The 27,760-nt window shown below is 38.5% G+C and overlaps 3 protein-coding genes across 5 annotated transcripts in view; 1 reads left to right on the top strand and 2 right to left on the bottom strand.

Moving 5' to 3' along the window:
- Positions 1 to 1,369: 1,369 nt before the first annotated feature.
- fibina (fin bud initiation factor a) lies at positions 1,370 to 3,603 on the bottom strand. The gene has a single exon (XM_056739478.1). It carries the CDS (start codon positions 3,502 to 3,504, stop codon positions 2,893 to 2,895), a length of 612 nt encoding a protein of 203 aa, XP_056595456.1. The 5' UTR covers positions 3,505 to 3,603; the 3' UTR covers positions 1,370 to 2,892.
- slc5a12 (solute carrier family 5 member 12) lies at positions 3,507 to 23,527 on the top strand. Its single transcript, XM_056739473.1, has 16 exons — positions 3,507 to 3,615; positions 4,553 to 4,919; positions 8,732 to 8,797; positions 8,898 to 8,949; positions 10,055 to 10,122; positions 10,438 to 10,592; positions 10,726 to 10,866; positions 11,132 to 11,261; positions 12,774 to 12,862; positions 13,160 to 13,272; positions 13,971 to 14,038; positions 14,124 to 14,210; positions 17,733 to 17,920; positions 18,190 to 18,293; positions 19,296 to 19,405; positions 19,482 to 23,527. The coding sequence occupies exons 2-16, from the start codon at positions 4,575 to 4,577 to the stop codon at positions 19,656 to 19,658; spliced, it is 1,893 nt and encodes a 630-aa protein (XP_056595451.1). The 5' UTR covers positions 3,507 to 3,615; positions 4,553 to 4,574; the 3' UTR covers positions 19,659 to 23,527.
- Positions 21,952 to 27,760, bottom strand: part of ano3 (anoctamin 3) — a 63,013-nt gene continuing 57,204 nt past the window's right edge. For all 3 annotated transcript variants that reach the window (XM_056739471.1, XM_056739470.1, XM_056739469.1), the window contains one exon: positions 21,952 to 27,723. In XM_056739471.1, coding sequence (XP_056595449.1) covers positions 27,541 to 27,723 — 183 coding nt within the window. In that variant the 3' untranslated portion in view covers positions 21,952 to 27,540. The remainder of the gene's footprint in view (positions 27,724 to 27,760) is intronic.

Below are 27,760 nucleotides of genomic sequence, written 5' to 3' on the forward strand. Positions count from 1 at the left end.
ATTTTAAATGTATGTGGCTTTCGCATTACAGAAATGTTTTGTAGTTAGTATAACTATTTGTGGAAGTACAGTACTTCATTTGAGGCGTGCTTACACTGCAGGTGGTGGGACTGAATTGGCTCTTATGGAGAACCAAGCACAATATGCTCAAGTGTATGTTGACTGAATGCCACTTAACAGCAGAAACTTACAAAAATCGAATGTTAGCAGCATTTACTATACATGTTGACATCGTCTTCACATGTGTTCCTTTCTCTGCACTGTAAAAAACTGTCATTTAACAGATTTTGTCTGTTTTTTTTACAGATTTTCCACGTTGATTGGTCTTTATGTATTTTTTGAAAACAGCAAAAAACCCCACAAAATTACAGAAAAAGACCACAAATTTACTAGAAAAACTTGGGAAAAACTTAATTTTACAGGAACACCCTGTTACAGACCATTTCTGAAGCCCTAGCTGCCAGATTTCTTTTTTTCATTTTTCTTTCTTTATTCTTTAAACTATAAAATTACAGAACAATACAACTTATTTACAAGAAAAATGGGAAGACAATTCAAAATAGATCCTTATATCCTTTCATTTTACAGATTTTTCTTTAGAGTTGGCCTCAGTCATATGTAGCACTTAAAATTGTCATAGATTTGATCTCTTACTCTGCTCTTTTAGTAGCAACATCAATACACGTCTACATTACATTTCCATTATTAAAAAACAAAGCTCCACATTTTTGTTTTTGTCATGCATCACTTCAGACTCAGAGGTTCTAATGCCAGTATGAATGCAACCAGAACAATTACCCGTATTCGTGGTTCCGTTCTTTGTTAGCTGTGTAAAAAGTGGCTTATTTTTAGCAGGTTCCTTATTTTTTGCTGACATTGCTAGCTTGGTGAACAAAAATCTGGATGTTATATGTGCCACACAATCCTCTCTCACATTCTGTAGAGTTTCCAAATATCAGACTTAATTTAGCATTCAGTACTTTACCACACGGACAGATGTTTATATGATAATGACTGATGAAAGACAACACACTTAACATTTTAGCTAGCAATTCCTGAATACGTCAAGTGTTGATATAGTGTGTGTATGCATTGTGTCTATCTGTTTGTGTGTGAGTGTGTGTGTGCGGGTCTTTGGTAGGTGCGGGGGTGCTGTGATGAACACCAGCTGCTGTTTGCTTACTGAGGGCAAATTCCAGGAAGGCACACACACACACACCCACACCCCCCCCCCCCACACACACACACACAAAAACACAGTTATTCATACTGTCATCACATGAAGGAAACGATAATGCTAAATATTACAATTAACCAATGAAAGGAAAGAAAAAAGTTTCAGGACATTTTGGAAATAATTCAGACAATATCGACTTTGCATTTAATGTTCCTGATAAAATTACACTGCTATATACAGGATTACAAATAAAACAAACTGTAATAAAACAGTACAGTAAAAGTTTACATGTAAATTGAGCTCTTTGGTCAGCATATGTGGCATGCTTCTGGTTATCACGTTGAACTGCTTTACGTAATCAATTATTTCAAACTTAAATTCTTCCCATTTTTTAACTGGGGTTACAATAAGGATTTTAAAAATTAACTTAAAACATAATTAGACTAGGCCTGGCAGTGCATACTGTATTGACATAGAATTTTTACATAATATGATGTTGCTGAGTGATCTGGTTTGCATAAAGATAATGTAGCTTACAGTATATCCGGCCTTTCAATTTCATTGCAATGTCGACTTCACAACGTGATATGGAAAATAATGCAAGAAATTGATGTGTCATGTAGTCAGCTCCACATTCAATTTACAAAGTCCACACATCCATCAAACCTTTAAATTGTCATGATACAATCTCTAATACTTAAATTTAACATGATGAATTCTCTGTTGCCTCTTTCACTTTTCCAAACAAAACCACTTAAACTGAATCCATATGAGATGGCACTGAATAGGCACGGCTCTGGTAACACTAAACCGTTAGTAAGGACATTCTTTCCTTTGGCTTTAACCGCCAACAAGAATCAAACTCTGAATGTGAGAAAAAGAAAACAGTCCCAGCCCAGGGGATTGTGGGTAGGAAGGCGCACCATAAAAGCTTCATTGTTCTGGTTAGAATTTAAAATAAAGAAGATGATGTTCAGTGATGACTGCAAAATATGATGGAATATGTATCACTGGGGAAATTAATGTTTAGAACGATTTTATCAATAAATAAATCTTTAATGAAAAGGCTCAATGTCTAGAGTTAAAGGTTAAAACGGTTCACCAGGAAGTATCCCTGTAATCCTCAGGGAATGGTGTGGGAAGGGCAGATTGTGTTTCTTTACATATTTCTGTAGACTTTGATTATTCTTCCACATGGCAGAAAGAAAAAGAGACATTCTGTTCTAATGGCACAGGAAATGCCAAATCTCCACCGAAGATCTTTAGTCGCCACTCCTCAGTCTCTCTTAAAATTCAATCGTGTCAGCGGTATACAGACTGCTGAAGACTGATGAATGAAAAAAAACGTTTTGAAGGCTCTTTGACCTCAGTTATTCATGCAAAGCTTTAGTTACACAGTAAAAAGTGAAAATGTGCTGTTTTAGTCATTTCGCCTAGTAACTTATGCAGGCAGTTTGGGTGTTTTGGATAGTTTAACTTTCACACCAAAGATCTTAAGAGCAAAACCATAGTTATAACAAAATATCAATTTCAAAAATGATTTAGATTGAACTGTACACACAAAAAAGCTAACGCAATAACGAAATGACCAAATTGAGCATCACGAAAAAAAGAAAACCTTCAAAATATAAAAATGTTTAACTCGGAGAGCAAATTTAAAGTTTAAAATCCAACAATCCAACGTGGACTGCAGTCACCTACACCTTTTTGCAAGTTTAAACATTAAGATAGTCGTTTTTGAGACGACTTAACCTCGATCCATGGCTCCTGATGATCAAAGAGATGAGTTCGTGTTTAACCTTGAGCCCCGACGAGATGTCCAAAGTCTCCTGGAGAGTGCCTTTCACATCATGCATGGGTTGGATAAAGTTATTGGTAAACTGGCTCTCTTCCCTTTGTTCAGTCTCCTGGCTTTGTTTAAATTTCGTCTCCAGCTCTAGAAGCGATTTCTCCACGTTTGTAAAAGCCTCGTTGATTTGCACAATTTCCCTTTTCAGATAGTTCCCGTAACTGCCCTCGCCGTCCAAATCGAAAGAAATAGTCTTTCCAAGGGTCTCCAAAACGCGCGCCGCGTCTTCGATCTGTTGTTTGATGATGATGAAATCTTCTCGGATGATCGTGTCCTGGTCCTCTTCTAGGGGACAAGGTCTGCGGTCCATCCATCTGAAGAGCATCTGACATTTCTCCGGGTCATCGGTGTCCTCGTAATCCCCGTCCGGGACGAAGAAGTGGTGAAACGTGCCGTTGGACATTTCAGGGAGCAAAGGTCCCTCGTAAACTGCACTGCAAATAGGCAATGAAAACAGGAAAAGGGCGAAGAGTAACATGATGAAAATGACTGTCCGCTCACAAGAAACGCTGACCTGACCGAAGCGATGTCCACATGTGGAGGATTTCACATGAACGCGCCTACTAGAGAAGACGCGCACGGCTGAAATGTGAGTCCGGCGCGCTTTTACGCACACTCATATTACACCTCTGCGCGTCTTTGCTCGTGGACATGCACCGTATGAAGGATTACATAGCTAGCCTACAGTATTTATCTTATTACGAAGAATATTGACATAATGAAAAGCATACAATAATAAAGTTGTCGTATTAGTTAACTAGGGATAGTTCACACAGGAATAAAAATTCTTAGATGATTTATTCACCCTCATGTCATTCCAAACCTGTACAACTTTCTTTCACCTGCAGAAGATAAAAGAAGATATTTTATGACATCTCTGTTTTGTGTACAGGCTACAATGGAAGTCAATAGGAAACAATGTTGTTTGGTTACCAAAGGTCTTTGTTCTGCACATTGCAACTAATAATGAATAAATTCGGAATAGGATTTACAAATCATTTATATATATATCTATACAATTTGAGTATGAAGTTTAATATGTGAGACAGTATTTTATGTAAAAGGTAATGTTTTTGTTACAGGACGTATGCTTTACTGCTTGGAACACTGTAATTATGTGTTTAATCAAGACTTAGAGGAATAGATACTTGTGCCAGGATAAACATCACGTCACAAAGTGTCATTTAAACGTTAGTGAAGCACATCACTAAAACATAAAACATTTACCACATGTTCTGAGTGGTTTCTATAAAAAAATGAAAAAAAAGTAAAATGAAACAAAAGCATCAAATCAATAAATAAATAGAAAAAGTTACAATTTAAAGACAGACAGATAGTGTTTGTAAGAACAAATCTTCTAACTCTTGTAACTCTTGTGTAACTGAGAAATGTATTAACTGATGTGACCCCTAGACCCATGTTTTGAATCATAAGCATCTTTCAACCTGTTAAAACTCAATTATTAACATTATTAACATGTCAGGCGCCTGATCCAGACAATAACTACACTACCTGTTTGATCACAGTCCAATTCAGTCTGAAGTAAACATGGAGAATGTCTCAGGGACCTTCCAGGCGGGGGACTATGTGGTGTTTGCCCTGTTGTTTGTGGTCTCCTCTGGTATCGGGGTCTTCTTCGCCATCAAAGAGTGGAAGAAGGAATCATCTCAGGACTTTCTGGTAGGAGGCCGTCAGATGTCTTGCGGTCCAGTAGCTCTTTCTCTGACGGCCAGTTTCATGTCTGCAGTGACAGTTATTGGGGCTCCATCTGACGTGTACAGATACGGGGCCTCGTACATCATCTTTGGGATTGCGTACACGTTTGTGGTGTTCCTGACGGCTGAGGTTTTTCTGCCTGTGTTTTACAGATCTGGCATCACAAGCACATATGAGGTATCTAGCAATTCATTTTGAACATTCTGTAAATGTGTGATGTTTCATAGATAAAAATACTAAATATTGGCAATATTTTTATCAGTCGCTTATTTTGTGGCTATGCGTCCCAAATGTTCCTTATCTGTCCCTCACCAACTGTCGACATAGTGACATGGGTTCTCTTTGTTGATCTGCTTATAATCTTGAGAATAAGAATTAGTGAGAGGCATTTGCAAGTAACTCCCCCAATGGGTATAAAAGTAAATGGTGTGCACCACTCATTCAGACTTGTCCTTCAGGCAGAATGTGTACACACTACCAGCTCTTTTAATTTTTCATGGATCTTGGATGCATTCCTGCTCTGTCTCTCTTGTCACAGATCAGTGCTTCCTTTTGGCACTTCGGCAGTCTCACAACGCTGAAAAAGCAAACTTTTACCTAAAAAGTTCACACTAGAATCTGCAGATTCTGCAGCCATCTTTAAGAAACGTCTGAAAACACATCTCTTCCGTCAACATCTGACTGATCTGTTCTGACTCTATTTTCTCTCTACTCTTTAAAAAAAATAAAAAATGAATGGTTCTGTATACTGTGTTAGGTTATATGTGACCAGTCTTCTTCTTTGATTGCACTTATGCTTTTGTTGTACTTATGCTGTCCCTATTGCTTCCATTGCCTACCCCACCTGTAAGTCGCTTTGGATAAAAGCGTCTGCTAAATGACTAAATGTAAATGTAAATGTAAATGTAAATGGAAATATACATGGAAATGGAAATGTAAACTGAATGGAAGTAAGACTCCAGGCAACATCCAATTCCTGATGCAGGTCTTTAAGGGTCAGGACATGATCTAACGTCCGTGGATCCGTGGAAAATGCAGATTGAATCTCCTAAACAGGAATGGGGTCTTGTTGGTCTTATTGAACTTACTGAGTGCCACATTTGAGCTCCAAAAGGAAGCTAAATTCAGCAGCCTGTCACTGAAGACGGCTCTCCCGACTGTGCTCAGTTCAATCAAGATGGGCGAGGGCCTACAGGCTCTCTCAGTCACTAGCACTTGCCTGAAGTTTTGACTGGGAAAATCACATTATCTTAAAACCATGGGCAGCTTTTTGCTCAAAGTTCCCACCACTTCCCTCAGGGAACAGGTGGTGAACTTATAAGCGTTCCCCTGTGGGAATAAAGACACAACCTTATCCGTGTTGTGTCGAGTCTGCGCTTTTCATGTTTTCCCAAAGAGCTTTAGAGACTCTCAGCAGAGAGCTCTATTGAGGAACAATAGAAGTGGGGACTCCAAACAGAGACTAGCCTATTAGACTGTGACATATCAATCGTGGAATCTGCTGTGCCCTTTTGGAGTCCTTATTGGCATTGGCTAATGGCACCTTCGTGACAGACAGTTGCAGAGCAGTGGGTTGGGAAACACCCAATACTTTGCTGGGTTTTTTAACCTTAGTGTTGAACTGGTTATGTCCGGAATGTTACTGGGTATGGTCTATGACATTGGACCGGGTCCAGCTGGGTGGGTGTATTTCTTGCATCTGGTGGTGATAACAATTTTCGGCTTCTAGTCCATAAGAGTTTTCTGTAACCTGCGAACCTCAGACATCTTTTGGTATCTCAATACTTCAGGCAGGGGCGGAAAGGAACTAAAAAGTGGCCCTGGACTTCTTCACCAGGTGCAGCCCAGAACACAAGGCTGTCAACATATACACCAGCTTATTGATGCTCAATTCATGCTATAACTTCAACATTTTGAAACATTTTTTTCTATGGACCTTTTATTGACATATTGCAAAGCCAAAAAAATAACAAACACTAAACTGTTACCCCAGTGCAGGCTAAGCAACAAACAGACATCAGAATTACGTAAAAGCTTTTGACCAAAAATTGTCATTTCATTACCTGTGATAACAGTTCTGCAATCTATTGACTTCTTCAATGTTAATTAGGTCCACCATATAACTTACACAGTCTTATTTTATGGCTTAAATGGTATAAACCAGCGATTCTTAATCCTGGTCCTCGTGACCCCCGGCTCTGCATATTTTGTGTCTCTCTCTGTTAACAGCGCTTCATGAACGAACTGTGTAACGATTGACATGGTCCCTAGACAGTGTTCACTGCTCTCTACTCCATGTACACAGGAACACAGATTTGTGTTACACTATTGCCTGCAGCACCTTCACACACAGACAAAACGCACTACAGGAATATCAAACGCTATTTAGCTGTAATCATGAGATTTACATACGTCTCGTGCACTTGAATGCATTTTGAATCATACATACACTCATTTGGAACTGATATCATGGCAGAATATCCAGCGATTTTCGTATACGGTCGCATTGAACAAACTTACGAAGAAAAGAAAATACGCAGAGCGGGAGGTTGCGAGGACAAGGATTAAGAAAGCCTCTATAAACGGTATGCTGTCAGTTGTGTTTTAAGACATGTTAAGTTGAATGCACGTTAAAATCTTACATTATGTAACAAACCATCTACACTCACCTAAAGGATTATTAGGAACACCATAGTAATACTGTGTTTGACCCCCTTTCGCCTTCAGAACTGCCTTAATTCTACGTGGCATTGATTCAACAAGGTGCTGAAAGCATTCTTTAGAAATGTTGGCCCATATTGATAGGATAGCATCTTGCAGTTGATGGAGATTCGTGGGATGCATGAAGCTCCAGTTCCACCACATCCCAAAGATGCTATATTGGGTTGAGATCTGGTGACTGTGGGGGGCATTTTAGTACAGTGAACTCATTGTCATGTTCAAGAAACCAATTTGAAATGATTCGAGCTTTGTGACATGGTGCATTATCCTGCTGGAAGTAGCCATCAGAGGATGGGTACATGGTGGTCATAAAGGGATGGACATGGTCAGAAACAATGCTCAGGTAGGCCGTGGCATTTAAACGATGCCCAATTGGCACTAAGGGGCCTAAAGTGTGCCAAGAAAACATCCCCCACACCATAACACCACCACCATAATTGCATTAATGAGAAATTGAACAGGTGTTCCTAATAATCCTTTAGGTTATGTTATCATTAAAAAAGCAGAATTCACAAAAGTTAGGTAGTTTGCATCTCTAAAATCTTACTGTTTAGCATTTTTATTGTTAAACAGTTGGCTTTGTTATGTTTGACTTCCCATATCTCTCTACTTCACAGTCATCAAACTGAATTGGCACTTGGTTTCTGTAAGCGTCCGCCTACCGAACTACTGTCTTCCAGTCTTCTTCAATTGAATTGGCTGAAATGTCTATCTTCTTCAGTTTCACTGGTTTAAGTTCTGCTTGGGCTCTGTAATTTGATTGGGTTGAATTCTCCAAACCCTGTTTGATTGGCCAACCTTTTGACATTGACGAGCGCTGTTACCGCTGTGGCTAGGGCACAGAAATCACAACTATGACAAGTGTTCAAAAGAAAATATTATTATTATTTATTTTATATATACTTACAGTGGGGGGCCCACATTGAGAAGCGCACAAAAGGAAAACTCCCTGTGCGCCAGACGGCCTGTTCAAGTAGTAATCAAATTACTGTGTCATATATTATATAGTCATATCCAAATCAGCAGAAAAGTCTAAATGTTTTCTTAGACATCAGATAGAACAGCACAGAAAATAACTACACATAACCACAACCTTGGACAGAACTGATGCTCAGGATATTAACCATCCAGTTTGCTGTTGGACAGATGCTCCTGGCTGTTGTGGGAGGTCATGACCTGAAGTGCTATATCTCACTGGCTGTGTCAGCAGTTGTTATGTTTGAGTCCGTCTCATGTGTGTAATGATTTGTGCCTTGCTTTTCTCACAGTATCTGGAGTTGCGTTTCTGTAAGGCGGCCCGTGTGGCTGCCACCCTCATTTATATAGTACAAACGGTGAGTGTGATGAAATGTTCGGTGGTTTTCACCCGAAATAAATACATTTGAGTTTGTTGTTGCGTAGTCAAAATAACAATGGTTGTGTTTAACTGCGCAGATTCTGTACACTGGCGTGGTGGTCTATGCCCCTGCTTTAGCTCTGAATCAAGGTCAGTTTGGATTTATCATAAGAATTGGTTAAAACAAAATACATTTTAAATTAAATCTACACCGTCACTTGCAACCTGCTGCAAAACATTATGTACACAATAGACAGCTGTAATTTAACGGTTTTATTTTACATAATTTTACGTACATTTGAAATGCGTTAAAAAACGTCAATTTTAAGCATGAAATTAAGATGAAAAACATGTTATCATCAAACCACATGCATTTTTCTTGGCTTTGTACTCTACAGAATGAAATAAAGTTTCAATCTAATTTTCATTCTAGAATAACCTACAATTTGAGAAAGCCTGTGTACTGTTAGAAAACATATGGTAGCTGTCTAGGTTTTCCAGTGTTGGAGTAGAACAAGAATATTGTTTGGTCCCTCTGTTTGAATGAAATAATTTTAGAGTTCTAATGTGTCAAGACTTGACTGTGAGCTAAAACTTTTGGATGCAATGTAATGTTACGGAGTAATTGGAAAGGTCAGATCAAATTGTAAAAGTAGTTCATGCAGAACAGAATACAATAGTGCCAACTGACTTTCACGTTTTCATGGGTCAGGAATGTTACTCATTATTTTTCATAGGGACAAAAAGAAGAGCAAAGGCCATTAACTAAATTATTCACGATTGTAAAAAACCCTTAAAGAGATAGTTCACCAAAGTATTCAAATTCTGTCATCATTTGTTCGAAATACCAAAGATATTTGGAAGAATGTGAGTAACCAAACAAATCTCGTCCCCCATTTACTGCAATAGTAGGAAAAATAAATACTATGGGAGTCAATAGGGGATGATATCTGTTTGGTTGCTGACTGTAGAGAGATTCAAAGTAGGGAAGGAAGGAGACGGGCCTCCTATCAGAAGCTGGTGCCCCAGGACCTTAAGAGCCATGCCATTATTCCATGCATTATAATTATTCCTTTTTCCAGTGGTCCACATATTTTTTCTTTCTGTAAACTGTGATAAAACGTACAGTCAGTTAGTCATCATCACAAAACAAACCCCTACAGGGTGATCGTACGCAACACCTACAAAAATAGTGCTGCATGACTGCACATCCCCTTACTATTTTATATCCACATGCTGTATATTTTTATCTCAGTGACAGGTTTTGATCTTTGGGGTTCAATATTCGCCACTGGCATTGTCTGCACATTTTACTGCACATTGGTAAGTAAATAAATCTTATCTCTTATCTTTAACATAATACATGTGAAGGTTTCAGTGGGAGGAGGTTTTATTCAACCCGAGACTTCTGTTCACAGATACAAACGCTTATGAAGAAACACAAACTAAGCAAAACTAAAAAATGTGGATTTGACTATATAAACACTGATTCTATTATGACAGAAACGTTTAAATGTTATTAAACAGAGGTAACTGGAACAGTCTGTTTGGAGTATGAATAACTTTTAGCAGATGATAAACGTTTCATATTCTGACTTGAATGAATTAAGTGTAACAGAGTGTGTGCGTGTTGTTCAGGGGGGGTTGAAGGCTGTGGTCTGGACGGATGCCTTCCAGATGGTGGTGATGGTGGTGGGCTTCCTCACGGTGCTGATCCAGGGTTCGATAAGAGCGGGGGGGATCGAGTCTGTTTGGAGGACGTCTCACGCTGGAGGCAGACTGCAAGTGTTCGAGTATGTACAGTACCTTGTTTCAGCATGTTTTATTTAAATGTCCTTTTTACACATCATTGACATATTTAGGATGTTTTCTTAATGCTTAATGATTTTTTTTGTGAGATTCACCACTATCTTTGATTGCTTCCAGCTTTGATGTCGATCCACTAAGACGTCACACGTTTTGGACACTTTCTATAGGAGGGACCTTTACATGGCTGGGCGTCTATGGGGTAAACCAATCTACCATTCAAAGATGCATTTCCTGCAAAACAGAGAGCCACGCACGCTGGTGAGCGGACATAACTGTGTTTATGCGAAACTGCATGTGTTGCAGTCCCCCATTGTAAATCAGGAATTCTCATAAAACAGTCCCCAACTAACATTAATGTCAATGGAAATGAAATTGAGCGCCAGATACAAAGGATTGCACCCACTGCTAATTTTGCATACAAAAGCACTGTTAAACTCATTTTATGCAGAAAATATACATAACATAACAAAGTTTTACGGTTGGTGATTTTATGTAGCACCTTTTTGTTTTGGCTGAATTTTAGGGCCCTCTATCTGAATCTTCTGGGTCTGTGGATTATTCTGTTCTGTGCTGTGGTGTCTGGACTCATCATGTATGCCTTCTACTCCACCTGTGACCCATGGAGAGCGGGTCATATCTCTGCACCAGACCAGGTGATCTATTTTCTAAAAGTGTTGGTTTAAAAATAGCCAAACCCATTTGGTTGAATCAACCCATAATGGTTTATATTTGACCCAACAATGGATTAAAACAGCTGTGCTTTTCAATCTGAAACAATCCAACATTGGTGATTTTGAAACCCGACAGTTGGGTTCATCCTTTATTGAACCAACGCTGTGTTGAAAATAACCCAGTGGTTTTTACAGTGTGTTTGACCAAAACGTATGATATTGTAAAACATGCAACTCATAACTCATAATATACTAATTTATGAGCAACTCACACCGTAGCAAACCCTTGCAATCGGGGCACAGGTGGGATTTTTTAACTGGGGGATCAAGCTTTCAGCAAATGATTTCAACACAGTTAGTTATTTTGCATAATTTGTGCTTTAACAAGTGCTTAAGAAGTTACTTTGCATAATTTGTGCTAATGGTTTGGACTGAAAAGCCATTGGAGGATTCTTATTTGAAATGAACAACAATGAACAAAGGCTTTTTATACCCATCAACACTGTATGTATTATCACTGACAAACAAACAACACTGTTATTTGTTTAGTATGCCAACCACCACCCACCAAAACTTCATGCCTCAATGCCAGGACCCTTATTTAGTCTTGCAAGTGCAGATAAAACAATATTTCCTGATGATAAATTGTTTGATTTATCAAACTATTTCCTTTGTGTTAATTGGCTATTTGCCTCTTTCCACTCACCTAATTGCACAGTCATGCTCTCCACGTTTAGCAGCCTTTCGTAAGTGCAAAAGACTAGCTAGGCAAATAAATGAAACTTATCTGCCACATCTGGGAAAAATCAACAGGGATAGGACACTTAATTGTTTGGATTTTGAAAAAACGAGGTAAAATCTGCCGATTAGGAGAGAGAAATTATCTTGAAGTAAAAGGTAATCTCAATTCAATATTATTTTTCTTACCCCATTGGCAAATTTCTTTGCTAGTTTAAAGCACAAATTTACTGAAATTTTTTGTTTTTTTACTAAAAACAAGACTTATTTTCTGAGGTAATTTTGCTCATCAAGAAAATGCATTTTGATTTAAGAATTTTTCGACAGTTTTACTGGAACACAGGAATGAAATACTAAGTAAGAAAGTCATTTTTGCAGTTTAACAATAATTTATACCTAATTTCAAAAAAAAAAAATTCCCCATTTATAGCAGAAAATGAAAACTGGAGAATCGGGTGAAAACAAAAGAAAAGATTCTCAGTATTTCTTCAGATGTCATATACTGCAAAATATTCAATTTTAAGCAATAGAACGACCATATACAGTATATTTGGGAAAAGTAAAAAACGTGATATACCGCACTTTATTTATTTATTTTTATTTGCTTGTTTCTTTTCATTCTGTCAGTCTTTCACATCGTCTCTTAATTCTTCCGCGGCTGTATACCATTGTATCATTGTAGGTGAAAGTTTCACACATGCTGACATCATCTTTAAAAAGTATCAAAATCAGACACGTGTGTATTTTGCTCTCCAGGTCATGCCCTATTTTGTGATGGAGGTTCTTGGGGGATTTCCAGGGCTGCCAGGATTATTTGTTGCATGTGCATTCAGTGGAACACTAAGGTAAATTTGAGACTTTTCTTAATACTTGCAAATAATTTACACATTCGTGTCCCATATTCTACAATATATATGATAATAAACATATTGAAAAATAAACAACAAAGTTCACAAAGATAGTTTGGGTGCTAATTTCTTCCAGAACTCATTAAAAACTCTTAACCGGACCAATGAGATTCCAAACTTTAGATTTGTGGAGCCTGCGTGTGGCCATTTTATTTTTGGTTGAACTATTCCTTTATAAGGAATAATTCCTTATAAGGAGACCTGAAAATCATCAACGATCTGTTTCTCTTTCAGCACAGTCGCTGCCAGTATCAACGCTTTGGCGACTGTGATGTACGAGGATTTTGTGAGCCAGTGCTTTACAGGTTTATCCAACCGAGCAGCCAACTGGATCAGCAAAGCGCTCTGTAAATACATCCACCACACTCCATCAGGACATTTATAAAGTAGATATATGAGAAGTATTTCCATTTTCTTGTAACCTATTCATTTTCCTGAATGATTAATTAAATACAGGGTCACAGTTAACACAAAACAGTTCTGTAAAATGTGTTCATTCTTTTCAATGGCAGTATTCAATACAAAACATATTTGTTTAATCTTCCTTTTTTGCAAGAAAGTTTTCAGTAAATGTTGTTTTTTGATGATTCTTCTAACAGTTAGACACAGGTCAAACAGATGGTGCATTAAACCAGAGCAGCCAAGCCTTTATGTAAACACAACTGTTCTGCACCTGAAACAGCAAAGATCTATAATAACAAAAATTCACCTTTAATGAATAAGAGTCGAGTGTTGAACAGGGCTATTCTTATAAAAAACAGGACTAGAAATGGTTTCATGTACTGATTTAAATACGACTAGAGTAGTGCTTTCCAATACAAAACCTGCTGCCCAATGCATTGGTGTTGAGTGTGGCTGCCAGGATGTGGCTTTGGTTTTCTATGTTGCTTTTAGTGGGTGTATTGTCAGATGCAACCATTTCAGCCAGTGATTCATCTTTGTAGCAAAGATGACACAGGATGCCGCAGAAAAGTTGGAATCTGTAGATGTTCAAATCTCAAATTCTAAATAAGAGTAAATGTAGGAATGTTTTTACTGAATGTAGGTGTGGTGTTTGGTGTGGCCTGCACTACTATGGCTGTGGGTGCATCATATATGGGGGGAATTGTGCAGGTATGTAGCTCTTCTGGGTGGGATTATCATGTCCTTCACGGCTTCCTGTGTGTGTAACAGTGTTTTTCTCCTTTCTGTTCCTCAGGCGGCCCTCAGTATCCACGGCATATGCGGGGGCCCAATGCTGGGCTTGTTTTCTTTAGGAATCCTGTTTCCTGTCACCAACTTAAAGGTTCAGTTACATTTAAATTACTGTACCATCGCTAGTATTGATTTTAGTTGGATTTGAACAGCGTTTACGTTCTTCTATACTCTACATGCGTAAAACTCTCACAAAACATTTAATATAACAACAACAACAATTAAAATAATGTTATTATTATTATTGTTATTGTTTTATGTCAAAAGTTGATATCATCTTTAGCTTACCAATTACATTAGTATTGGTAAACATCTTCGAATAATTCCCTTGCTTAAAGTAAACACAATTTCTAAAGTTTCTTAATAAGTTGACACAGCAGAACATGTTCATATGTTGTGTATTATGTTTTCAAATGTAACAATATCTGATAAGTGTCAAAAGTGTTTTTTGAACATCCTTTTCAAAAACATATAAGTACTTTATAAGCATTTTATCACAAAATTAGGACCAACAGAACAAAACAAATGCATTAATCCTTTCTGGCACTCAATGCTTCCCCAGAAATAGCAGTTGCTAACATTCTTCCAAAATCGTTGTATTTAACAAACAAAAGAAAGTTTTACATTATTTGGAACAACTTGAGGTGGAGTAGTCTACGCCCCGTACATACGAGTATAAAAGGAATATGGCGGCGATCATTCATCACCCTTTGTGCTGAGGAACCTGAGAGGTGCTCCTTGCAGTGGATCGGCAAAGCTTTGTGGCATGAAGACACAACATCTCGTTCCCTCCATCAGGAACCGAAGGTTACAGACGTAACCGAGACGTTCCCCTTCAGTCGGTCTCTCGACTTTGATGAGAGAAAGACTGTGGACCTATTGCTAGACGCCATAGCGCTGAGCCGTATTACGTCCTTGAGACCTTGAGCGGCTTGCCCCAGGCACTCAGAGAGACCGTCCAGCAGGCTAGAGCCCCCGCCACTATACGCTTATAAGTGGCATCTCTTCTCGTCCTGGTGTTCTTCCCGCGGGGAGAACCCACGGAATTGCCCAATCGGCTCCGTGCTGGCTTTTTTACAGCAGAGACTAGAGAGTAACCTCTCCCCATCCACATTAAAAGTGTATGTTGCAGTTATTGCCGCACATCACAACCTCGTGGAGGGTGAGTCTCTAAGTCGGCACGACCTGGTCACCAGGTTCCTCAGGGGCACGAGAAGAGTGAATCCTCCGTACACTCTTGGGACCTAAATGTGGTCCTTCTGGGCCTTGGTACGGCCCCTTTCGAGCCACTCGGAGACGCTTCTTTTCCTCATCTATCGATGAAGACAGCACTTTGATGGTGCTCGCCTTTATCAAGAAGGTGGGTGACCTCCAGGCATTTTCCGTGTCCTAGGGATGCCTAGAATTTGGGCCTCGCAACTCTCAGGGAATTCTCAGAACAAGGCCCGGCTACATGGCCAAGGTTCACACCGCTCCCTTCAGGGACCAGGTGGTGAACCTGCAGGAGCTCCCCTCTGGGGAGGGAGACCCAACCTCCAACGTGCTGTGTCCGGTACACACATTGCGCCTCTACCTGGACCGCACACAGGACCTTAGGAGGTCAGAGCAGCTATTTGTCTGTTTTGGGAGACAGCACCAGGCGAGGGCTGTCTCCAAACAGAGACTGGCACACTGGATCGTGGACGCCATTTCTTTGGCGTACCGATCCCAAGATCGCCCGTGCCCGCTTGCAGTGAGAGCCCACTCCACACGGAGTACGGCCTCCTTGTGGGCACTGGCCCAGGGTGCCTCTCTGGCAGACATTTGCCAAGCTGCGGGTTGGGCTATGCCCAGCACCTTCGCGAGGTTCTACAATCTCCGAGTGGAACCAGTGTCAGCCCATGTTTTACACTCTACCGTGTAGGACTGGCATCTGGTCTGGGCGTACGCCTGCAAACGCGCAGTTATACCTCTCTAGGTAAGTACAGTGCGCTTTTCCTTGCCTCCCTACTTCCCTCCCTCTTGGGTGAAGTATAGGCATTCCATCCATCACTAAGCAATTGGTAACGGACCGAGCGGAGCGGTCTGTTGGAACCAAGTCCAGTAATGGTAGAGTCACCCTTACTCAGGTGGACCCCTAAACTAGGACTATTGCTCCATTTTTTTTAGCAGTGCGACGGCTCCGGACGGCGCCTCACTTACAAGGCGAGCAGGCCTTGCACGGGAACGTGTCGACCTATGGGTGGCCAAGCCGCAGCGAGGCAATATCTGCTTTATTGCCTCAGTCTGATTCTGTACCTCGGAGAACAGTTGTGACACGTCCCCCACGGTATCACCAAACAGCCCAGCTTGCAAGATGGGTGCATCCAGAAGGCAGACCTTTTGAACGTCACTCACCTGCACATGGTTGAGCCACAAATGTCTTTCCTGGGCTACCATGGTGGACACCGACCGACCCAAGACACGTGCCGTGATCTTAGTCGTCCTGAGTGCCAGATCCGTGGCAGTGCGGAGCTCGCTCATGTGAGTTGGGTCAGGCTTCCCATCCGCCACATCCTTCAGGGCTTTGGCCTGATAGACCTGAAGGATCACCATAGCGTGAAGGGCGGAAGCGGCTTGTCCAGCGGCATTGTAAGTCCCAAAGACACCCAAAGACACAGCTCGACATGAGACATGCTCGCAGCTGTGGGAAATGTGGCCATGAAAAGGGCCTTTCTCTTTTAGAATCTGTGGCTCTCTGCCGAAACACCCAGGGGAAGTCCGCTCTCGGTGGGGGAGGTCCGCTGCTCTGCGTCATAAGTCCAGCAGTCTGAAGATACTCGATGAGAGTAGATACCATCACAGTATCAGGTTGCGAAGAACAAAGGTTGATGAATGACCGCTGCCATCTTACTTTTATACCCATATTTACGGGGCAGAGACTGGCGTGGGCGGGCCATTTGCCAATCCCCATTGGCGTTTTAAATTTATCTCGGAGATGAAAGGTTCTCTGAATCAAACCCCAGTCTGTCTCTCAACAACCTAGAGAGACCGACTGAAGGGGAACAATGTCTTATGGGTCATTGTTGAAAATTGAGATTTTTACATAATCTGAAAGCTGAATGAATAAGAAAATGACAATATCTGGCTGAAATACAACCGTTTAAAACTCAGGAATCTGAGAGTGCAAAAAAATCGAAATATTGGGAAAATCGTCTTTGAAGTTGTTAATCAGGGGCACTGTGGGAGGACATCCACGCACAATTTTTTTTTAAAATATATTTAAGGTAGGAAATTCACAAAATATATTCATGGTACATGATCTTTACTTAATATCCTAACGATTTTTGGCATAAAAGAAAAATGGCAAATTTTGACCTATACAATTTATTTTTGTCTTTTACAAAATATGTCCCTGCGCTACTTAAGACTGGTTTTTTGATCCAGGGTCACAAATGATGACAGAACTTTTATTTTTCGGTGAACTTTAACTTTCAGGAGCATATTCACTGGTATCAACTTCATATTGAGAATATTAATATGTATACGTCACACAACATAAGAATGCATTGGAAGTATAGTTTGTAGAACGTGACATTTAAAGAGAGTGTGTCCTTTGCACTTATATTACATAATTTATGCTCTCTCCCTGCAGGGGGCTATTGGGGGTCTGATCACCGGAATTTCACTCTCCTTCTGGGTCGGTGTGGGATCCTTTATTTACCCAGCCTCCAGTAACAACACACATCCCCTTGAACTTAACACTGCAGGCTGTAACTTTAGCATGACAGCGGATGGATCCAACCAAACATTACTCACTATAAGCACTCCCACCCCTGACAGGTGCTGTACAATGTGCTATTATAAAAAAAAACTTTACAATACACTCCATGCACATCTTTCTGGAAAAAATGAATATTCAATCAAATTTGGTTTATATAATCTGTATTAGCGATACTTCAACTGAGCAATGATAATGTGAGTTTTCTAGTTATACATTGTGTACCTACAGTGTAGATAATACATTATTACATAACTACAAATGTGTAATTAATCTGTTATAATGCACTTTAACGATACAGCAATGCAACTTAATTTTCTTGTTTGTTCAGGCCCTGGCTGGCTGACTCATGGTACTCCATGTCCTATCTGTACTTCAGTGCTGTGGGTTTTATTGGCACTGTGGCAGCAGGGCTACTTATCACACTTCTGGCGGGTGAGGGAGGACGTTATTAACTTCTCAACTGGAAGGAACAAAACACATTAGGTTATAGAGCGTAAATCTGACACCGAAAATAAAGCCTGCTGCTCTCATAGAAATGGTTACACATAGAGCTGAAGCTCAAATCTAAGTCTGCCTTCAATGCAAGTTAAAACCCTTTACCATGCCATACAATTGTTGTTTGGTTGTAAAGGCCAGCATCTAAATAATATGTATATTTACAAATACATACATACATGATGTCCATATTTACATAACTTGATGCTTACTGCTTAAAACATGAAGGCAAAGTGAGGGTCCATACAACAGTACATAAAACAGGGAAAACATTAAAAGCTTGACAAAATGTGTCCATGGTAGGTAGGCGTTGTGTTATAGATGATGGAAAATCGAATAAATAGCAGGAAACAGTTAATGAGTCAAAACATGAAGGGTAAGAGTAAAAAAACTACAAAAACTGTGGACATGACTACAACAGGAAATGACACAACAACGATACAGACTTCAAAGTAAAAGACGTGAAAACAAACAGCAGAACACAAATTTAAGAATGATTAACTTTAAGGTTTACAAATCAAAACTGCTAAGAAAGCAACTCACATTGAACACTATTTTTAGCAAACTAGAAAAGTAAATTGAGAACTTTAACAGACACAATGGAAACAGCAATATTAGCATGTTAGCATAAAAGCATGACGGCATGCCAAATCCAGATTAAATTATATGATGCACCACCTGGGGATATTTAGCACTGGGCACTCATCTCAGCCATGAACAACCAGAGCCAACACCAGCTAAGAATTCATTATAACACTCAAGAGTGAATATCCCATGAACTCCATTGTCATAGCAGTAAATAACCAGACTCAGTAGGTACAGATTAAGAAGTGATAAGCGCATTTAATGGCGAAGCTGATGGTGTGATACATTATCCTGATATGACGTAGCATTTGTACATTGTAATGATGCCGATGTAAGTGTTGCTGGTGTCTGCAGGGCCATCTGACCCCAAGAAGATGAAGCCAGGGCTCACCCGATCATTGAGGGATGTCTTCTGCTTCTGTTCTAAAGGCTTCATAAATGCAGATCTCAGTCAGGACAAGGAGGTACACAACAGGCTTTGTTTAGAAGATGATCACATCTATTGCAGGTGAATTCTGAACCTCTCTCTGCCTCTGTTAGGACTTGGCAGACTTTGGCGATGCATGGGAGACGCATCCAGGTGTCCAGGACGAAGACCAGGAAGAGGCGATAAAAATGGACAAGTTCAACGGGAGAAGTGATATCCCGCCGATCAATGGTTACACAAATGCAGGCTTCGATCACAAGGAAATGAGTCAAGATCAAGCAAAACTGTAATCAACTAGATAAAACAGTCAAGAATACATAAACTATTTAATGTAAAATACAGTCAATTCTTTGTATACAGAAGATAATTATCCAATCTCCTTTACAATTTTACACAACTGTTTTATTATGCATAATGCTCTTTACATGTAAACAATGATTTAGGTGTCAGCTGCCAGTGAGAGTCCAAATCCATTAATATTTACCCACTGTTCTAAGTAAATACACTTAAATCAATGAATAATATATATAGATTGATAAAAAGACCCACTTTAAGACTGACACAAAAATTTGATTAAAATTGATGAAGTATTGTTTTACAAGAATGTTATCACTAGAAAAATGAACATTTGCGTTAAATGTATTACAGTATTTACACCATCAGGCCAAAGAGGTGTGTAGGTGGCAGCAATTATACAGTAAAGATATTCTTTTTTTTTGCTGAAATTGTGGTCCTTTATGAATCATAAAATAGAAAATACTTAGGTGTCTTGACTTCAGGTGTCGAGTTCAAAAAGCAGACAAAGGCAACATAAAAGTAATCCCCACGACTCTGATGACAAGAGGTCTTATGAAGTGAATGTGTCGCTCTGGACTCTGACGTCTAAGCACTTTATAAATGACCAATGACCCCAAGCCAACTAAAAATGTTCAGTGCCAGTCTACTAAAGGACCTAGATTTTCGATGAAAAGATGAAATTAAAATGTTCATATAACCCTTTAAGGCTAAAGGCCATTGCACATTGAGTCCGAAATTTGCGTCCAAAATTTCTGCAAGTTAAAAATTATATACGACCTCACGTTGTATCGATCACATTTACACACTGCCTCTGATATTTTCGTCCATCATAAAAAAATTCGAACTGGGTTCGATTTTCTGCATTTTTCTGCATCCTTAGCAAGCATTTTGAGAGGCGTTTCGACAATTCAGAGACATCATACAAACTAGCGCCAAATACGAAAAAACTGTTGGACTGTATGTGCAAAGACCTTAACCCTTAACTTACCATAAAATATTGTTCCACAAAGGAATGATCCACACATTTGCCATCATGAAGCATTGTGAATATTGCCTCCACACTGTGATATCTGTCACTGAGATGACATAATGCATATGCATTATGTAAATTGAAACCTCACAAAATAAAACTGTGATGTTAGCAGAGAAGTTTTACAGCAAAACATCTTCCATTTTATTCATATACTTAACAAAAATAGTTGAAAAATAGTTAATGCTAATGGATTAAATCCAGTTAAATACAACTAATGGCTGATGTCTTCAAGTCTTAAAATGAATTAGTTTGTGTAAAATGTTTAGATACAATAAGCATTGAACGTAATGGTACAACAATACATGCTGATGGCCATTACTTCTAAACATAATCTTTATTGTTTCATATGCTTTTGACAGGCATTTTCAATAAAGACATTTAATACACAACCAAGTGTATCTGATAAAACCTGACGAACATTTCTTTGTTCAGTAGCCTGATAAAAATGAAAACACTTCAAGGCTGTTAACCACTGAGCCACTACAACATGTACTGATCTCAGGTCAGTCTTCTCTGGTATAAGCAGATATAGGCCATGCACACTTCACAGTAAAAAGTGCACGAACACACAAATGTTTGTATAGAGCCCTGGATGGGCGGGGCTCATGAATGACGTCATGCATAGATTACAGAACACCAGGAGAACGGTGCGTCATAGTACAATATTTCAGTTCAGCAACACTTTTCCATTCTGCCCGCAAATCTCCAGCCTCGCTAAGCATCTAAAACAAAGTCGCAGTGGCTACTTTGCAAAATTTGTATTGTCACAATGACACAACTGTGTGTAAACAATATTTACTGATTTTGAGTGTTACCAGGACAAAGAATCATTACATATACTGCAATGTTGTAACAATACAAAGCTGGTTGAAAACTTCAAGGTCTAAACTAGTGGTTCTCAACTGGTATTGTGTAAAGATCTAGATTCTACGTTGCATATTAAGTTGCGACTAAATCGTTTTCTTATACATTTTGTTTCTGGTTAATGTCTCCTAAATTTCAGTGGTTTCTTGTCTAGCGGTGTATCTGATACTAATTTTGCACCAAATTGGTACAGTTGATAGAGTTTGAATGGTTGTCAATTTAAAGTATTTTCTAACATGTCTACAATCTTAAAGACAAAGAAAATCAGGCCATAAATCACCAGTTAAGAACCACTGTTTAAATAATCAATGCATTTCTTACATACAGTAAATTTTATTTTCAATGTGATTCCAGAACATGCGCAATAGGGAGTAGGGAATAAGGCTTGATTTGAAATGACAATAGCATTTAATGTTTGGGGCTGTTTTTCAGTGCAATGAAATATAAGAATACCACAATCTACATTCTCATATGGGATCTATACTCATGCAAAAATATATATTTAAAAAAGCAATACAAGATTTAAGATACAAAGTTATCGTCTGTAAAACACTCACAGGAGCCTGAGGAAGACACGCACATGGCTGTGTTCAGACATTATGCAATAATTCATACATTTGCAAAATCACATTTGTCATACGACCTCTATGGAAGTTAAATCCTGCTAAAGTTAAACATTTAAATTTAAATGAGTGAATTAAATGAAAAAGAAAACCAATTTAACAAGTTCACTATACATAACTGCACGCACATATGTGCCAAAATGAAAAATAAAATGTAATGTTTTTTTCGTTTTACACTGACACTGTGTTGCCCCTGTCAAATTGAAAAAGAACATGGAATTGGTGATTTTACATTTCATTTTCACTAAAATCTCAAGGTAAGACTGCCAACATAAAAATGAAAATGCAAATGTTAAAATGAAATTGCATAATTTTTTTTTTTTTTAATTAATGCTCTTATAATAATACTGGCACAATTCAGATTAAAATGTAAAATTTGATATTCATTTGATTTTCTCTTTATTAGATTTTCATTTTCATTAGACGCAGGACTCTCCAGTGCTTCAGTTTGTTCATGTGTTCAGACGTCTGTTAACTTGTCAGAGATACAGAACACCATTGAGCAACTTTTCGGTATTGCACCATGCACAAGTCAGCCATAATCGTTACAAAGACCAATATAACTTTTTATTTCAATTTGAATTGTGTCTTTGAATTGATTATTATTGCGTGAGCATGAATAAAAACCTTTGTTAAAATGTTTTTACAATTTCTTTTTCACATTACCTTTACATTTTCAAATTGCCAGTCTTCCCTCGAGATTTTATTTAAAATGAAATGTCAAATTACCAATTACATTTTCTTGTTCAGTTCGACAGGGACATTGTATTGTCAGTGTTAAAATTAAATCATTCAATCAGCAGATATTGTATATGGAGTTATGTACAATGAAATTGTTAATCTGGTTTAAGTTTTCATTTTCCTCATTTAAATTTGGCAGGATTTACATTCTATAGACCTCAGCATTCTGCCTGTTTGATTCAATTATCGAGTTTGATTAGTTATCATCTCTAGAGATGTAGAGATGATTCTTTATTTCAATGTCAAATGTATCTTACGCCAAAAAAAAACCAAACTTTTAGATGTCTGATGGAAAAAATATGGCAAGATAAAAATCATAAGAAATCATGATTGATATGCTCCGTGTTCATATTTATATCTCAGACTGGAAAACATAAAGATCATTGCATTGCGGGCAAAGTTATTCCATGCTATGAATATATGCTTCAGATTTTGACAAATGTAGTGGGTCATTTGGGTTTTCCAGACACATATCAAATTCATTTGCACACGTATGGTAGTATGCTATTCTGACCACAGCCATTGTCTTGGGTTTCCTGAAATGATGAGATGCATGCTGGGAAACTCATTTCATCAAGTACGCGCACACACACACACACACACACACTAAAAAAATATGACAGAAAATAAAAGCAACATATTAAAAAAGGTTAAACTAAAACAAATTGTTAAATGTGGAAATTCAGTTTCATGTCCAATGTCCCAATGACAACTTGGAGAAATTATTTGTCTAATAGACTAATTGTATTTGGATTGATTGAAATGTTTTATATTCCTAAATTTTTATATTCACATCCGAATACTATTACAATAGTTTCCTGCATTCTGCCATCAAAAACAATACTGCATGCAGGGATGGGCAGTATTTCAAATACATGTATTTAAAATACGTATTTGAAATACAAAATAGTATTTTGTATTTTGTATTTTAAAGCCTTTGGAAAAATCTAATGTAATTTGTATTTAAATACATTTAAGATGAGTATTTTTGTATTTTCAAAATACTCAAAATACTTTGAGCCAGTCAACCTTTTTATTAGGGGTTTTTCGTGCATCAACCAACATAATTCAGGCCAGACACGCCCTTCCCCCAGCAATCATGCACGTGAGCTTCAGCTGTAGATACAACCCAGCATTGGATCTGCGACTTTTCTAGAATAATGTGAGGATTTCATGGTCAATTTTATTTGTGTTTAAAATATTAACGTTACTGCGTGTTAGGTATGGGTGATGTCATGACAACATCAACATGTCGTAGATTCGTAGCGATTATATAAATTGATTTAACTTTTTTTAAATAGTTTATAGAGCTATTGGGGTAAGTAAATATTTATGTTTACCTTTTAGTGGGCAGGAATAATTGGAACATGAGAGTGGAAAAAGAAACAAGTGTGAATGAATAATTGTGATTTGTTATTAAAAGGAAAGGAAATTCTAATTCTCACTTTTTGTGCACTCCGAGACGGAGAGTCACGTGTGACGCGGTAAGCGTTGGAATAAGCTCACAGTTGCCGCTTTGTCTTGTAGTTTTCTGCAGTTGAAGCCTTGTTTATACTTTACAATTCACATAAATACTCCGCGAAACTGTTTACTGCGCGCACTCCTCATTAAACCGACGAGGCTTTTATGCTTGACGTCCTCTCCGTTGTATAAATCTGTGAAACGACGGGCAGCGACTCTGATAAATTCTTCTCCAAATCATCAAAAAGGAGCGATGAGAGAAAGTCATTTGTTTGCCGAATAATTTGTGAAACACTCTTCTCGTGATTAATGGATTTCTTCACATATAAATTGATTAGATTTTGGGTCATTTTTAGGTCATTATGTGAAAAAGGTTTTGAGTACACTTCTTAAACCCTCAGTAAAACCCAGTTAACTTCAAATTGTGACATTATAACAAAACATATCAATATATGATAACATTAAACACTAAATTGAAAAATACTGTCTTATACATTTTTAAATGCATTATTTTCTTTTAATTAACGATTGTATTAAACAAAATAATCTCCATCAGTTTAGTGTATTGATTGTGTGCATCTGTGATGACACTGATGAATGATACACAACACAAAATCTTTATCTTTCAGTAGAAAAAAAACAACTTTGGGCGAATAATGCCAAATTCTAATTTTATTTATTTTTTATTTTAGACAAAATTTCTATTTTTGTTACTGAGTTCGAAGTTATGATGGTGATAAAACATAATAAAATAAAAACATTTATAAAGTGTCTTTTTTTGTAGATGCGTATTTCCTACCGGGCAGGGGAAGGGAAGCGGTAAATAAAATGAAAACGAAAGTTTCTTAGCAGTTAAACACATCATGCTTTTGGCATTTAGAATAGGCCCAGAAAGATTTCAGCCTAATAGGGGTACCTGCACTGAATCACCAATTTCACATGTATTTTGAGTATTTTCAAAATACAAAATACTGTATTTGTATTTAAATAAATTTTTCCACACAGTATTTTGTATTTGTATTTAAATACACTTTTCCACTCAGTATTTTGTATTTTTATTTTAAATACATTTACATGTATTTATGCCCATCCCTGACTGCATGTGATGCATTATGCAACGATAAACATTTCATACAGTACTAGGCTACATAGTTGTCACATCAAACATTCAAATCATCAAAGATATTTTACACAACATTTGCAGTGGGGGATAAACTAGTAAGAATACTGTATAAGTGCTATTCCAAACATAGATCGGAGGGGACATGGACTGACGCACCCATAAACATAAAAACACAACACAGTCGTGCACAAAGAGCAGCATCAAAACAAAGCTACACTGCAACACTATCAAATTCAATTCACACAACCTAACAAACAAGAAATCTGACATGGGGGGAATTCACTAAGAATGATCCGCACTCACTAATAATGTTGTTTATATGCACACAATGCATGGTTTAGCACCTGATTAGAATGATGCAACACAGGTACTCGTCTGAATGAGTGCAAGCACAGTACAGTTTTACTTTCACATTTAATCCCCATCAATGGACGACCATGCCATGGTTACTAGAAAATGTAAAAATTTCACAGTTTTGTGAAACAGTTTTTTTTCTGTATTTTTTGAATATAGTCTATTACTGATACAGCCCTCAGCAATCCATCCAGTCATATTTCACACATATTGCGTGTACTTGTATTCAGGCAACATTATTTTCGTTTTTTGAAACATCTCTCAAGATGTCTGTGTTATTCGACTGTGTTTCTCCCTGCTGCTTTTAAAAGCAATGCCGCCTTGCTTATTCTAAATTGCACAGCTTGTAAATGAAAGTCCTATGGAAATGTACATTCAGAGTCAGAGGGCACAATTGTTTTAGACATTTTAATATTAAGCTGAATTGACATAAACAGTGTGTTTGCTCTCGAAAAGATTACAAAACAGCACTGTACAAGCATGTAGCTCTGGGTAAACATCGGTTACAGACGGTTGGTGTACACTAGCGAGTTTTTGCAGTAAAACACTAAAAGCTGCACAACTGTTTAGTGAATTCTCCCCGTTGTCTTTTAAAAAAACACGCTAATGAAAAAGATGAAAAATAAAAATCAACTTGCGATAAAAGCATGCTTGCTATTTCTAGGACTGTTTTGCCAACGTTTGCAATTGACTCTTATTTTGCCTTCCCCAAATGACTTATTGTATTGAAACAAATGTCTGCATATCTTTTCAAGGCGATGCATTACATAAAAACTGTCCTTTTCAGGTTTGGTAACCTTTACCAGAAACCGCTTTTGTAACAAGGATCACACTGTGAGATGCTGGCAAGCGAAGAGAGAGGGCATTGGTTAGTTAGTATCCTTCATATTATTTTAAGTAAACGTTGTTACGTTGCCTGGTTCCAGGAAGGGAACGGCTTCACGGCGGGATGCTAGCTGCCACATACGAATAGACAGAATGAGAAACAGGTAGACATGTAGGCAAGCAGAAAACAGGAACGCCAAAGCGCTTCGTCTGCATAGTAAACCATCTCAACCGGCTACACAGATGCTCTGTTTTCATTCAGAAGTAAGACAGGACATAGCAGGGCCAGTGCAGGCCATGCTAAGAAGGACCAGTATTTGATGAAAAGATCTTCTTTAAATCAATAGAATTTGTCAAAATACAAAATAAGACCAAGCCAACTTAGAGAGGCGGATCTGGTTGTGCTTCCATCTTAATCCACCTCCACATTGCTGTATCCCCACACGATTTTGAACGGTTCAGGGTTTTTTTTTAACCTAAAAGTGCATCTTACACATTTCCATCCTTAGAGCTTTCTCTAATGTGTAAAACGGCTGAGTAGAACCTCTTTGGTGCAGAGCACAGCTGCCGACTCCAGGTTCTAAAGGCCAAACCGGAGATCTGGTTATGACCTCACACACAGAGTGCTCTCCCTGGTTCAACACAGAAATGAAGATCTGAAGTGGGCAGCACATGCACAGAATCGGTATAGCTAGCCGTCCAAGGCCGCAGAATGGTTGAGGATGTATGTTCACTAATGCGCGTTGCTTTGACGTCTCTTCGGGACTTCCGAGTCTTGATGTTCTCTTGTATATACGTGGTTCTCCTGTGGGCATGTACGTGTTAATGTGTGAGTTTATGGGCAGGCACGACTAAGGCCACTCGTGGTGAAAACGTTTGCCATTTTTTTTCCGTTCTTTCTGCAGGTGCTCCAATTCCGCCTCATACATCATCTCCTGCATAAGGTATTTCTCTCGACGCATGCGATCGCACAGGTCTTTGGGCATGTCTGGAATCATGTGGGCTATGAAGGTCTTGATGCCAAACACCAGATGCTAAACAAAAGAGAAGACAACAACAGTTTTTGTTTCG

Source organism: Triplophysa dalaica, chromosome 24, assembly GCF_015846415.1.
Source record: "Triplophysa dalaica isolate WHDGS20190420 chromosome 24, ASM1584641v1, whole genome shotgun sequence".
In the NCBI taxonomy this organism is placed as follows: domain Eukaryota; kingdom Metazoa; phylum Chordata; class Actinopteri; order Cypriniformes; family Nemacheilidae; genus Triplophysa; species Triplophysa dalaica.